At 51.1% G+C, this 13,757-nt stretch overlaps 1 protein-coding gene across 2 annotated transcripts in view; it reads right to left on the bottom strand.

The window, feature by feature from the left end:
* Positions 1 to 13,757, bottom strand: part of PDE9A (phosphodiesterase 9A) — a 105,821-nt gene that overhangs the window by 65,118 nt on the left and 26,946 nt on the right. For both annotated transcript variants that reach the window (XM_065942398.1, XM_065942399.1), the window contains exons 2-4: positions 10,153 to 10,223; positions 8,780 to 8,857; positions 2,257 to 2,300 (exon numbers count right to left, since the gene is read on the bottom strand). In XM_065942398.1, coding sequence (XP_065798470.1) covers positions 2,257 to 2,300; positions 8,780 to 8,857; positions 10,153 to 10,223 — 193 coding nt within the window. The remainder of the gene's footprint in view (positions 1 to 2,256; positions 2,301 to 8,779; positions 8,858 to 10,152; positions 10,224 to 13,757) is intronic.

The raw sequence follows: 13,757 nt of genomic DNA, 5'->3' as shown, positions 1-13,757 counted from the left end.
CACTGAGTAAAGGAAAGCTAGAGTGGTTATAGTAACAAAAGGTAAAGAAGACTTCACCAAAAAGCACCAAAGATAAAGGACAAATTTTTATAAGAATGATTCATCAAGAAGATACAACAATCTCAAGGATGAACCCAATAAGAGAAATAGAAAAAGCATGAAGCAAAACCCAAGAGAACTAAGAAATGAAACAACATATCCACAACAGGGTTGGATACTGCAATTCTTATCCTTCAGTAATGGACAGAACAAGTAGACAAAAAATAAGTAAAGATACAGAAAATTTGAACTATACACTATCAACCAACTTGAACTAACTGACATTTATAGAATCTTTCACCCGGTAACAACAGTACACATTCTTTTTTAAGTGTACGCGAAATAGCCAACAAGATGCACCATGGGTGGTGGTGTGAGTTGCTCAGTCGTGTGTGACTCCTTGTGACCCCATGGACTGTAGCCCGTCAGGCTTCTCTGTCCTTGGGATTCTCCAGGCAAGAATACTGGATGGGTTGCCATTCCCTTCTCCAGAGGATCTTCCCAACCCAGGGATCAAACCCAGGTCTCCTGCTTTGCAGGCAGATTCTTTACCATCTGAGCTACAGAGAAGTCCCAAGATACACCAGTATCTCAGTAAATCAAAAAAGACTGAAGTTATATGGTCACAAAGGATTGAACAGAAACCAACATCAGGGGCTTTTCTGGTGGTCCAGTGGTTGAGAATCTGTCTGCCAATGCAGGGGCAATGAGTCCCATCACTGGTCCAGGAGTATTCAACATGCCACAGGACAACAAAATCTGCAAGCTGCAACTACCAAAGACCGTGCACCTAGAGCCTCTGCTCTGCAACAAGAGAAGCCACTGCAATGAGAAGTCCATGCTGCAATTAGAGAATAGCCCTCACACAGCAACGAAGACCCAGGACAGCCAAAAATAAATTAAAAAAAAAAAAAGACAGAAATCAGTACCAGAAAGATGAGTGGAAAATACCCAGATATTTGAAAATTAAATAATATACTTCTAAATAAATAAAATAATGTAAATAAAAAAAATACTTCTAAATAAGTAAATAAAAAGAACTTCTAAATAACAAATGGATCAGAAAAAGAACTAAATTAGGAAATATTTTAAGCTGAATAAAAATGAAAACACAGCACATCAAAATTTGTGAGATACAGCTAAAGTATGCTCTGAGGGAAATCTCTAGCTTTATGTTATTATATAAAAAAAGAAAGATCTAAAATCAATGAGCCAAGCTTCTTCCTTCAGTAGCTAGTAGAAGGAGAGCACATTAGATCTGGATCATTAGAAGGAAAGGAACTGCGTGGAAGTATTTTTTTTTTTTTAATAAAATGAAGCGTGTACTAAACCATATGACCCAGCAATCCACTCAATCCCACTGAGTCTCAGGGGAAAAAAAATGTTATGTCCCTGTAAATGCTTGTTCTTGGATACTCATAGCTGCCTTATTCATAAAAGCTCCCAACCTGAAATAACCTAGATGTCCTTCAACAGGTGAATGGATAAACAAACTTTGAACCAGCCACACCTGGAATGGTACTCACCAATAAAAAGGAAAGAATGATACAACACACAGAGGAGTCTCAAAAACAATGTTGGGTCAAAAAAGGGTACATTTTATGTAATTTCTTCTCTATGAAAGTTTCAAAAAGACATATCTAACCTGTGGCTTCAGAGAGAGGGTGTGGTTGACACAGACCCATAACAGAGGGACCGGGGTTAAGCGGGAAGAGGCACAAGAGAACATTTTTAGGTGATGAAAATGTTTCTGGTCTTGACAGTTAACAAGGATGGATAAAACTTTCAAAGCCTTATCAAAATACACACTTAAATAGGAGCATATTATTATGCACGTCATGCATAAACAGGAGTGATCCAAGATCCGGAAGGCAATGGGACTTTAGCAAACCAACACCACTGAGTGTACGAGGCATCCTGAGGGCTGGACTTCTCGCGTTACAGTCTGAATAGACTGCACAGGTACTGGGCCCATGGAGACAGGAGTAGGGCGTCACCCAGCATCTGCTAGGTTGTCAGGACAGGGCATTCCAGGGGCCTGGGCACCTGGGGGGTCCTGGAGGACCCAGCATGGCTGCCTTAACAGCAGTATGTGACTTTACATTCTGTAACAGCACCGGGCTTCAATTCAATGCTTAACTCATACATATTCAATCCAGGAGCAGCCTACAGCTTCCTGTATTTTTTTTAATTTAAAAAATGATAGCAAGGCCTTACCAGAGAGTTGCTTGATGGCCACGGGTCTCACTTTGTAGGGAGTTCTGCAAGAGAGAAGGCAGTTCCACTGTAAGACGCCGTCAAAGACATCCACACACATCTGGCCCAAGAGATAAGCACTTGGGCTGAATTAGAATTCACCAGCGAATTAGGTCTTTTTAAAAATGAGCTTCTTCGGTGGTTCTGAGCTTCCTCATTCAGAGAAATTCTCAACACTTAAAATATATTATTTAAATGATGGACCCGCTCTGTCATGTTCATATTTGGTTAATAAAACAAGCATGTTGAATGCAGCTGGGATGGCAGAGTTGCCTTGATCTGCCTTGACACCTGGCTGATGCAGGACGCTCTCCTACTTTGGCTTGGTTTGAACTCCTGGAGACGGCATCCCTCATGTGCACAAGGGAGGATTGGTGTCAATAACTCAGGCGAAAATGGGTTGGCACGTTGGTGATGTCACCACCAGTAATCAAGAGACCCATGGGGGTGGGGAGCAGATACTGGTGATGTCACCAGATTGAAGGTCACGGTCCCTGACATACAAGGACCCCCAGCTTTGGGGAGATGATTAAGTCAATGGCAAACAGGCAAAGAATAGGAACAGGCAATGGTTGACAACAGTTAGCAAAAATAAAGAGAGGCACCTCAACAAAGAGGCTATTTTTTTTACCCAACGGTTTAGCAAAATTCTAGAACCTGATGGCAAGAGTGCTACAAGGGCATAGGGAATCAGACTCCGATGGGTATTGCTGGCGGGAGTATGGACTGCCAACACCCTGGGGAGAGCAACCGAGCTGCATGGAGGCAAATTTAAAACCCACTGTCCCATCACGTGAACCTAACGAAAGTATTTACTCTTTTGATTCTCTCTTATGGCAGCGGCCCCCAACCTTTTTGGCACCAGGGACTGGTTTCATGGAAGACAGTTTTCCACGAACTGGGGTGACTTTGGAATGATTCAAGTGCATTACATTTATTGTGCACTTTACTTCTAGTATTATTACATCTGCTCCACCTCAGATCATCAGGTATTAGATCCTGGAGTTTGGGCACCCCTGCCTTACCGGGGTAGCTTCATATGCCATTTGTTCTTTCATTCAGCACATTTTTCACGGAGCGCTCAGTGTGGTTGGGTTCAGGTGACATAAGAGTGAACCAGACAAAAAGGCTTTGCCCTCACGGACCCAACGTTCCATGGTCAAATACACCTTGAGAGGACGTGGCTGCTGCCTTTTGAATGGCTAAGAGATACTCAGGCCCCTCTCCACTGGGGGTGGATGAGGCATCCGCTGAACTGTGGAAGGTCACGAGGTTGTTAAAAAGATGGAGACAGTGTGCAAGTACCGATGTGGAGGGATGCCCACGACATTTCATTAGGGAGATGTAGCAAGAGACAGGGTCACAGCCAGCCAGCCAGCTAAGCAATGGAGGAAGAAAGCTCAGAGACTGGGAGGATGCATATCAAACACCGAACTTGTGAGTGAGCTAAGTCACTCAGTCATGTCGGACTCTCTGTGACCCCATGGACTGTAGCCCACCAGGCTCCTCTGTCCATGGGATTCTCCAGGCAGGAATACTTAAGTGGGTTGCTGTGCCCTCCTCCAGGGGATCTTTGTGACCCAGGGATCGAACCCGCATTTCTTATATCTAACCTGCACTGGCAGGTGGGTCCTTTGCCACCAGCATTAATTGGGGTCATACCTGTGGTTTAATGGTTTCCAGGCCACAGAGAAAAATTGTCTGCAATTTAAAACGCTGATAAAGTGTAAAAATAACAGCTGCGTGGCATTATGGCTGATTGAGACTCCATGAGGGTCTCAAATCCTGGCCTCCCCATGAGGGCTTCCTCCTGGAAAAGCGTGTGGAGGGGCAAGGCCCCCAGACCTCCTCATGGAAGCACCTTGCCTAGAGAAAGGGCCTCTTCCTAAGATCCCTGGAAGTTGGTTATTTGAGATGTGGGTACCTTCATTATAGAGGCATCACAGTGATGGTATTTGGGTCCTGGCAGATCACAGAGCACCCTCCTCAGAACCCATGCAGTGTGAAGTGTGGTCCCACCTGCTGAGCTCATGGCAGGGAGGGGTTGGCCAAGGCAGTACCAGCAGTCCTGGTCCTCACACCGACAGGCTGAGCAGGGTGACTCCATCTTCCCCGGCTCCCCCCACCCTAGCAGGCGTCAGCCTCCTCAGCTTGCAGGCTCTGGGAGATGGAGCTCCGGGAGGCGGGGCCTCGCTGAAACCCACCCAGTGTGTGTGGCGCTGACTGTGAACCAGCTGTGGCATGCTCTGGGCCGTGTGTTGGCCCCAGGAGAGGAGTGAGGGGCTGGGGTCTCGGTAAGCAAGTGAGAGGGTGGAGAGCCACGGCGAGGTGACCGTCACCATCCCCCTCTCCTCCTCCCTCCGCAGCCCCTCCCCCATAAGCACTGACGCTGGGGCAGTGGGGAGAGAGCGAGCCTGGCCCTTCCCCTCCCTCCCCCCATCCCTGTTTCTCTTTTTTCCCCCTCCTCTGCAGCCACAAGGCTGTCTCTCCTCTTCTCCTCCCCATAGGCCTGATGCGGGTGCGGGAGGTGGTGGTGACCCAGCAGAGCAGGTGAGGGAGGTGGGTGAGGGGGAGAGGCAGAGCCGTGCATCCCAGCACACGCTGACCATGGCTGGGCCCTGCAAAATGACACTTGGCCCCTCTATCCTTAATCCTCTTGATTCTCAATGGCAGGAATGTTCTCAGAACCAGTCACGGTGCTTCCACGACGGAATAAACTCCTGCCTCGGCCCGAAAATGAGTTGCAGCTACATTATTTCTTCCTCAACAACAGGATCAACATAAACCACTTTCCACTTGCCTTGAACTTGTATTTGTCTTTTTCTGAAATGTAACTATGTTTAGTGGGAGCCAGGATGGAATCCAGGGGGCATTTTCCCAGCTGGCATACATGGTCACGTATGCCACCCATGCAAGCGCTCAGCCATTTCATGCAGTGGACACTTCATGTTATCACAGCTTGGCTAAAATTGGAACTAAAGGAGTGACTGTGTCACATGTGTGCTGTGCCCTCCTGGCTCTTCCCTCTCTCCACATGCCCTGCCCTGCACCCCATCTTTCCCTGAACTATTTAAGCGCCCGTTTCTCTCCTTCGATGAGGGTCTTGAAGCATTAGTGGCAGAAACAGAAGGTGTTCTCAGGAGGCAACATGCCTGTCAATGGGACACCATGGGATCCAGAATGCTCCCGGTCCAGCCAGAACCAGACACTCGGTCCCTTTGAGCAGGATCTGAGCAAAGTTGGGACGTGTCTACTTGCGTTTGCTGGTTTTTAGGAATCGGGAGGTTAGCAATCAGCTTTCTTATCAGTTCCAAAAGAAAGAGGAAGCCATTCAGCCCACTATTTGATAAAAGCCCCTCTGACTTAGGTGAATATGTGCCAGGTTATTTAAATTGCTGGTCTGAAACATTTGCTGATCATTAAGGCAAGAAGTATTTTGAAGAGAGAGTCAGAAGGTCATGAAATTTGGCTTGAAACGAGCTGAAAAGATCAGTATAAGAGATGGGGCAACTGGGACCCTGATTTCTGATTGGTATCCAGCTGAATACCATCAAGAGTCCTTGGAATTTGGAGAAAAGGCTGTGAAAATGCCCCATGAGAGCACGAACTGGGCAGAAGGCAGGTGAGGTGGACCCTCTGGTGCCCCCAGGGGGCCCCTCTTGCCAGGTAGTTCCTGAGTCTGAGGCTGGCGGGGTGGGCGTGGGGGGTGGACAGGCGCTGACCGGGCTGGCAAGGCCAAGGGGCCGCAGGGTCTTCAGAGATGGCGGAAGCGGCAGGGACACAACCTGATGTGACTGTCTTCTGGGAACAAGCGCTTTCCTAAAAGGGAAACCCTGTGTCTGGGGGACATGACCTTCTGGTCGCTGTTTGGGCTAGGCCCCCTCCTGGGGTCAAGAGTAGTTTCTTAGGTTTTCCACACTTTCCTTCTCCAGAATGTCTTCCCGACCCAGGGACCAAACCTGGGCCTCCCACACTGTAGGTGGGTTCTTGACCACTGGGCCACTGGGGAAGCCCTGGAATCACCTGGTGAGCTTTAAAAATAAATCCTTCACAAACCTGAATTTACTACGTCCTAGTGGGGGACTGGTGATCAGGGCCTTTTTGAAGATCTCTGGTGGTTTAAACTTTTAGGCAGGGATGACAGTCACTGTTCTGTTGGGCTAGATCACACTATGCATATATAAAATGGGCAGGACAGCCCAGTGGCAGCTGGAACCGTGGGACTGGAGAGCAGGAGGCAAAGGAGCAGATGGGAGGCCTGGATGGGGGCTCGGGTGTGGAACCTTGGGAATACAGCCTCTTCAGGGCTGACAGCAAGAAAACAAACACAGACGGGGGGAAGCTGGAGGGGGAAGCTCCAGCAACGGAAAAGGTCTACAACCCCAAATGCAGGGAGGGGGTGAAGGCAGTAGATGGAGATGCTCAGTGGTCAGAACCGTGACCAAGGGGGTCCCAGCCAACATCACCACCACCTGGGAACCTGCGGAAATGCCAGTTCTGGAGCCCCACCCCAGACCTAGGGAACCAGATAGAAGGGTTAGGGAGCAGGAGGGAAGGGGCTCTGCTTCAACCAGCTCCTGGGGATGCACGTGAGGCTGGTGGCCTGGGGGCAACGCGTAGGTCTGCAAAGTGAGAGCTGTGGGGACCAAAAATACCAGTTCCCAGCCTCTGCACTATTGACCTTCAGGCAGGTGAGTCTGGGGTGGGGGGTGGGGCTGGCCCTGGGCTCGAGACATGGAGCAGCAGCCCTGGTCTCTGCCTTCTGGGTGCTAGACACCTGTCCCCGCTGAGGCAGCCAAAACATTAGACTTCCCCCAGCATTTTCTGGGGAACAAAACTGCACCCTATTGACAAGGGTTGGCACAGAATAAAGTGCCAAATGAGATATGATGAAGTGACAAAACAGAATAGACAACCTACAGACTGCTTTAACTATGTCAGGAAACGTGCAGCTTTGCTCCATCAGGGACCAGATCGCGCGGACAAGGACACTTCCCCTCTGATGACATCATTTTATCTTGTGGACTTCGGGGGTGACAGGCCACTCGTGCCTTTCCTCATGAACACAGATCTGGGTCAGGCTGGAGCTGGTGCTGCAATTTACAACAATGTTCTTGGAGTCTTTGGGGATTCACTTAGCATTCTTCCTTCCGGGGAGCCCGGAGCCGATAATCAGAGCGTAATCAGCGCCAGAGCACGTGAGAGCAGACACTCCTGATGATGAAATTAAAAATTCAGGAGAGTGATGGACACAGCAGAAGGGGGAGGGGAGCCTGGCAGAAGCACCCAGTGCTCGGGACAGGACAGTACCGGCCGCCCACCACTGAGCTCGAAGGACAGGGGAGGTTGTTCGAACGTTCCAGGACTTCGTACCTCCTGGGGTTTGTCACTGCCTCCGCTTTCTGCACCAGAGCCTGGCAGTTCTCACCGGCAGTCCTTGCAGGCAACTGGGCCCCCTGCACCCAGGCCCGAGCGATAATTGACGAGTGGTGTCCAGGCACAGAGGAAAAGCAAGTGCCCATCCCCGTTTGCTCAGCTCAGACGTGCACGCACCTTGGGTCGGGGAAAACTTCAGGGCGCTTGCATCGGAGGTCCCAGGGACCACACCCCCGGAGCCTAAATATTTCCAGACTGCCATCAGGCAGCCAGGGACCCTCCAGTGGCTGGGACATGAGAGGGTCTGCCTGGGCACGCCCCCTCCTGCAGGCTGGAGCAGCTGTGTCAGTTCATCTGGATGGCTGGGTTGACCCGTGTCACTCAGAGGGGGATGCAGTGGGCGGCAGGAGCAACAGGCAGGGGTCCCCAGGGGTACCCCATGCCCATTCTCGCTCCCACTCGCAGCTTCACATGGAACACGGTTTGGGTTCTGCCTGCCCCCACTGCAAATGTAAAGTGGGGACCGCCGGGGACTCCGGTTGCTGGGCAGAGGGCCAGGCGCAAGTGGGAGGCTCTGCTCAGTCCTCATCTTCCCTCTGGCCACAAGCGGCCGGGCTGTTCTACTGATGTTCACAGATGTGTTTCCTGCCTGAGCCTCTGCCTCTCTGGCCTCTCCTGGTTCCGTTCCTCCAGCCCCCAGGCTTCCTCCCCACACTGGGCAGAGTAGCCGGTGGGCAGCACTTGACAACTCCAGGGTCAACGCCCAGTGTCCCCAGGGGCTCTGATCAGGAGCTCTCCTGCTCTGACGGACAGGGGCCAGCTCTTAGTCACTTAGTCCTCAGCTTTCCCACCTGTAACTACCCCCTCAGAGGGCTCCTGCGGACCCTCGGCAAGGTCCCTGGCCACGCTTAGAGCTGCCACTTTCCTGGAAAGTGACAAGGTATGCACAGTAACCGGCAGCCTCCTACCCAGACTCTCCCATCTTTGGTTTAAAAGCGGATTTTCCTGCATCCATACATTAAGAACACAAGCCTGGAGACCCAGCCGTGCCTGCAGAGAGCTGTCAGACATGGCGAGAAAGAGCTGATGAAGCCTGCCAGCCACTTACCGTTCTGAATTGGCAGGCATGGTGGGGTCGATGGAGACCATGGCGTCATCCGTGGTCAGGAGGGAAATGGTGGTATTCCTGGAAGACAGGAGAAGCCATGTCTTCACCCCGATGTTGTCTCCTGGGTGCATACTTGAATCTGGGCTTCCCTTAAGGCAGGAACCTGAGCACCCGGCGGTCCTGCCCAAGGGGCTCTGAGTGGTCGGCCCCAAGACTCTGGCCCTCCGCTTGGTAACAAAGTTAAGGGTTGTGCGTGCAGTTCTAAGTGCTTGGCAGATGTGTAAGTCATTTGAAATGGGAATTGGAGACAGTCTAATTTGTTGAGTTGGGAGGCTCAATAAAACTGTGGTAGAGTAGAAATGAACACTTATATCAGCCGGTGATGAATTCAGGGTTTGCTTTTCCCTTTCATTTCCTAGGGGAGTCCATCTAAACAGGCAAAAAGCTCTCCTACTAAACAGTTTTAAGAGGATAAGTTGAATCTTCCTCTAACCTCCATCTCTGGCGGCGGGGGGAGTGGGGGTGCTTTCACCCAAGGTGTTGCCTTAATCACACGACTTACTCTGGTTTTCAGTTGTGTATTTTTAAAATCTGTGCCGTGGCAGTGACACCTGAATCCCAGGGTTGTTTTAAAAAGGAATATATATATTTATTTCTTAGCACATTGTTTATCAAAAGATGCCCCAAATTGTGGGCCATTTCTTGCTGCTCCAAGCTGCCACTTGCTGTTAATTTCAGGCATGTAACCTATTGCCTGACTCTCCTTTTCCCACCTGACTCTGAAAGGTCCTGACTGTCCTTCCTTCTCACCCTCCTTGACCTGGGTCGTAACTTTAAAGTTAACTGCAGGCCAAAGTTATTCCTGATTACTCTCTATAGTCAGGAAGTTAGGACAGAAAATTCACTTGCTAGAACAAACTGCTGATTATGGTTCTCGAGGGTAGGTTTCTGGTCTTTTCAACTTCTGACATCAGTTTTTTCTTAAACATTGAACTGGATCCCTGGGTCATTTGGTGCTGGGGGACTACAGCCTAAACACTACCACCCTTCTTTATCCTTTCTCCCAAAACAAAGGAATAAATGAAAGAAAGAAAAAAAAAGAAACTTTTAAAACAGCAGTTTCTGCCTAACCTTGCCCAACAGTTCACTCCACTAACACAGCTATGGTTGTTGGTGGGCAGCTGACAGCGGTGGCTGAAACCTCCAGGGACTCATCCATTGATTTGAAAGGTCCCATGCGCAGGGTTCAAGATGAGTCCATCAACCCTTCCAGGCCTCCCATCCCCTAGACTCGGCCACTCGACCTGCCAGGTACCTGCCCCTCCAGGTGAATTTAAAAGCAACCCACTGGTGGGGTGACTCTAGTCACTCACCGAGGCAGGCCGGTAGCGATGCAGAACAGGTCCATAATATCACTGGAGTTGCAATACTTGCTAAAGACCACCTGCAAAACAGAAGCACACGGCTGTGAGGGGCAGGCAGGAGTGGGGCAGCTGGTTTCCATGGTGATGTCAGATTCCAGGGGCTTCTCTCTGCTCCCGACCTGTAGGTTAATTTTACAAAGAAAAAACCAAAATCACTGTGGGCTCTGGAATGTGCAGAATGCTACCTGCACATCTCATTGAGTTGACTTATACAAGTTGAGAAAAACATGACTCTCTTGTTCACTGCAGAGTTAGTTGTGAGAAACAATCCTGTCAGCCAGGTAAACACACTTGCAGGTGACATGCTGCCCTGCGCCCCGCTGGTGACGTTTGATGTACCGCCCACAACCTCGGCTTAATGATACCCCATCTTGCGGGGTGGGTGCGGGAAGCTCCAACGACCTCTGGGGCCATTATGTGAAAAAACAATTTTAAGGTCATTAGCTTAAAAATAAAAGATTGCCTTTTAGGACTTGACGACTGGGGCTGCAGGACTAAATCAGACAGGGAATCACAATGAGAAAGGATGTGGTTAGAACCGTGGGTCCACACAGGGAACAAATTTCATGCAATGCAATTCTGCACCCAGCCTGGGTATCCCTGCTGAACAGAAGAGAAACACATTCACACCGGCACCTTTAGTCTGAGGGTCTCGACTGTGAGTGTGGGCTCTAGAATCGCTCCCTGGGAGAGGGGGCTTCAAGTACAGCCTGTGGTTGTTCTCCAAGGCTGGACGGTGCACAGACAGTCCCCGCCAAGGCTCTTGTTTCCATCACAATAGCTGTTTTCCTTCAAGTTCTCCCTGGGAATGGCTGTAAGGCCCCTCTGCTCACCAGCAGGAGTCAACATGGGCAGAGCCACGCTGAACAGAGTGGGGATTTTTCAGTGCCCAGAGCACTGTTTTTTTTTTTTTTCCCCAGCCAGAGCAGTCTGCATCATTTTTAAATTGGAAACAGTGAAATAGAGCAAGCAGATATTTTCCCCACAAACATGGCCGTTCCCTGACTCCAACAGCTCCTGTGTGCCACTGGCCTGGCAACGCTGAGACAAAGCCAGCGCCCCCGTCCAGGCTGCCCACGCCACCCCCACCCCAGGCGCTGTCTGCACTCCCCAGTGACGGGGCCAGTGATGGGCACGTCCACCCGGCACCCACCGTCCTGGCCCAGTGCAGCTCCACCAGGACCCCCGCAGCCCCCTTGCATTGGCCCTGCAGGCTCCCGCCCCAGTGCCCTGCCTCCATTTCTAGCACTCAGGCCTGCTGGTCTGTGCAGAAGCCTTTGCTGCCCTGCGCGTCCATGGTAGAAGGAAGGCCCACCTCCCCGCTGGGCTCCTGAGGATCTGGAGTATGTCCCTGGAGCCTGTGTCCTTACCAAGCTCTCAGCCCGCCTTCGCTCTAGTCCACGGGCACCCCTCCCTGCCCTCCTTGCTTCCGGGGCCCCACTTCCCAGGGAGGGGCTCTCTTCCCCTCTCTTCCTCCCAGCCATCAGGACTGGGCGCAGCTTCTCCACAGGGCCTCCCAGCTCCACTGACAGCAGGGTCTTGCCTGCATCCACCATGTTCTCATGACCGCACACCTCCAGGGGCCCCCGCACAGGCCCCTGGTTCACATCTCGGCTTCCAGGGCTGCGCCCGTGTGGGGTGAGGTGTGGAGTCCGGCCATCCCACCACTGACGAGTGGCCATTTCTGACTTTCCCGTTTGAACCTTTCTGAAGTTCATGTCCATCTGGTGCAGACTGACTTTGTGGGTTTTCTCCAGACACCAGTAAAGGGCAGTGGTGGGCGGGCGCGGACGGTAAGTCAGCTTTGTCTGTGAACATTCGATTTCCCCGAAGATTCCAGAAAGGGACGAGGTGGCTTGCAGGTCATGACCAGATGCTGGTCAGGAGTGGAGCGTGGCTCCAGGAAGTCACTGCTGAGCAGGCCCTCCCCAGGGAGGGAGGTGGGAAGACAGACCCAGAGCCTGAAATATCCGGGGGGGCCTCGACAAGAAGTGAGTTTGCCCAACTTTATAAGCATCGCTGATGAAATCTAGAGGAGAGTCTTTTGTGATGGTTTCCTAGCCTCGGGATAGCAAATAATAGAAGCTGTAAAAAGTCCAATTATGAAGCCTTCCAGCAAAACAAGTCCAGGAGGGCCCACGGGGCACATTGCCATTCTCGCTGCCCCTTGTGACTGATTCAGCTCAACCCAGGGAGGGAGGCCAGCCTTCTCCTGTGTCCAGAACAGGCTTAGAGATTATTTTTGACACCAGGCTGGGGGGTGGTGGGCTGGAAGGAAATCAGGAATAAGCAGAAAAGCCTGCATTGAGTGTCTTCCATTGCAATGGGAAACCATGCTGTGTCCATCTGTAAATCCATTTCAGCACGCCTCTACTGTACAGAAGTGCCCGGTTCTTTGATTTCTCTTTTGAACCAGTTGTGACATCTTACCAGTTTCCTCCTTCAGCTAAGATGTTTGGGTAAAATTCTTTGATGTGTGGCCACTTTACATGTGTGTCTGATCAGGCTTTCACCTTATTATCAATAGTTGAGAAGGCTTTAGTGGGGACAGTACATGTGAGAAGCTAGGGGTGGAACATCACATGAGCCTTAACATCAGCATCATGTGAATCTAACGTGGGATGTGCCTAGGCAGCCCTGCTCTTTGCCAGGTGCCAGGAGAAGCTTCTGGCCTAGATGGGTTGTTCCTGGCGTGGGAAAGCAGCCCGTGCCCCACAAATGCGTGGTTGGCGTGGGAAGATCCCCCAGGCAGCCTGGTCAGGAGGGCACAAGGCTCTCTGTTCCCACGCTGAATCATTCTGCAAATCCTTTATCCTCGATCCAGAAATAAACAGCAGTTAAAAAAAAAAAAGTGTTGGTGAAATGAAACTTATAAGTGAGATGCGGAGACAGCAAGATTAACAGAGGAATAAAGATTTTATATTGCCATCCAACTAGAGGCAGAACTGGCTGCCGTTCATCAGTAAGCACGATGGATCACCCCAACCCTTTCACGGGGTTTGACTGGCAGCTCCGCAGTATGAACACAAGACAAGAGAAAAAAACGAGAACCCCGAGGCCTCTCGTCTGCAGAACGCTGATCATTCTTGTATTCAGCTGGGACCTGTGAAGGTCATGGGGAGCTCTGGTGCTGGAACCTACTGGTTGCCTGCAGAGTCAGGAAACGGTCACTCAGGGAGCGCCAACCACCTGCCAAGCCCCGTTCCAAAGGGCCCCCATGGGAAGCAGCGCAGAGCTGGACAAGGTTCCCTTGGACCCAGCCGGCACGTGGTCAGGGAGCCAGGACCACGGCGCAGGACTCCCGTCTGCCCAGTGCACACGTGTGACCCAAACACACGCTCTTTGTGTGTGTGTGTGTGTGTGTAATCGCTCAGTCGTGTCCGACTCTTTGCGACCCCAGACTGTAGCCCGCCAGGCTGCTCTGCCCATGGGATTCTCCAGGCAAGAATATTGGAGTGAGTTGCCACTTCCTCCTCCAGGGGATCTTTCTGACTTTACTAAGCAATTCGGAGCTGGTGGCCATTGGGGTGAGCCCCAGGGTCACGGGACCCAGG

This window comes from Muntiacus reevesi, chromosome 8 (genome assembly GCF_963930625.1).
Source record: "Muntiacus reevesi chromosome 8, mMunRee1.1, whole genome shotgun sequence".
NCBI lineage: Eukaryota > Metazoa > Chordata > Mammalia > Artiodactyla > Cervidae > Muntiacus > Muntiacus reevesi.
The sequence above is the reverse complement of the archived record's forward strand: the minus strand, read 5'-3'. Positions and strand labels throughout refer to the sequence as shown.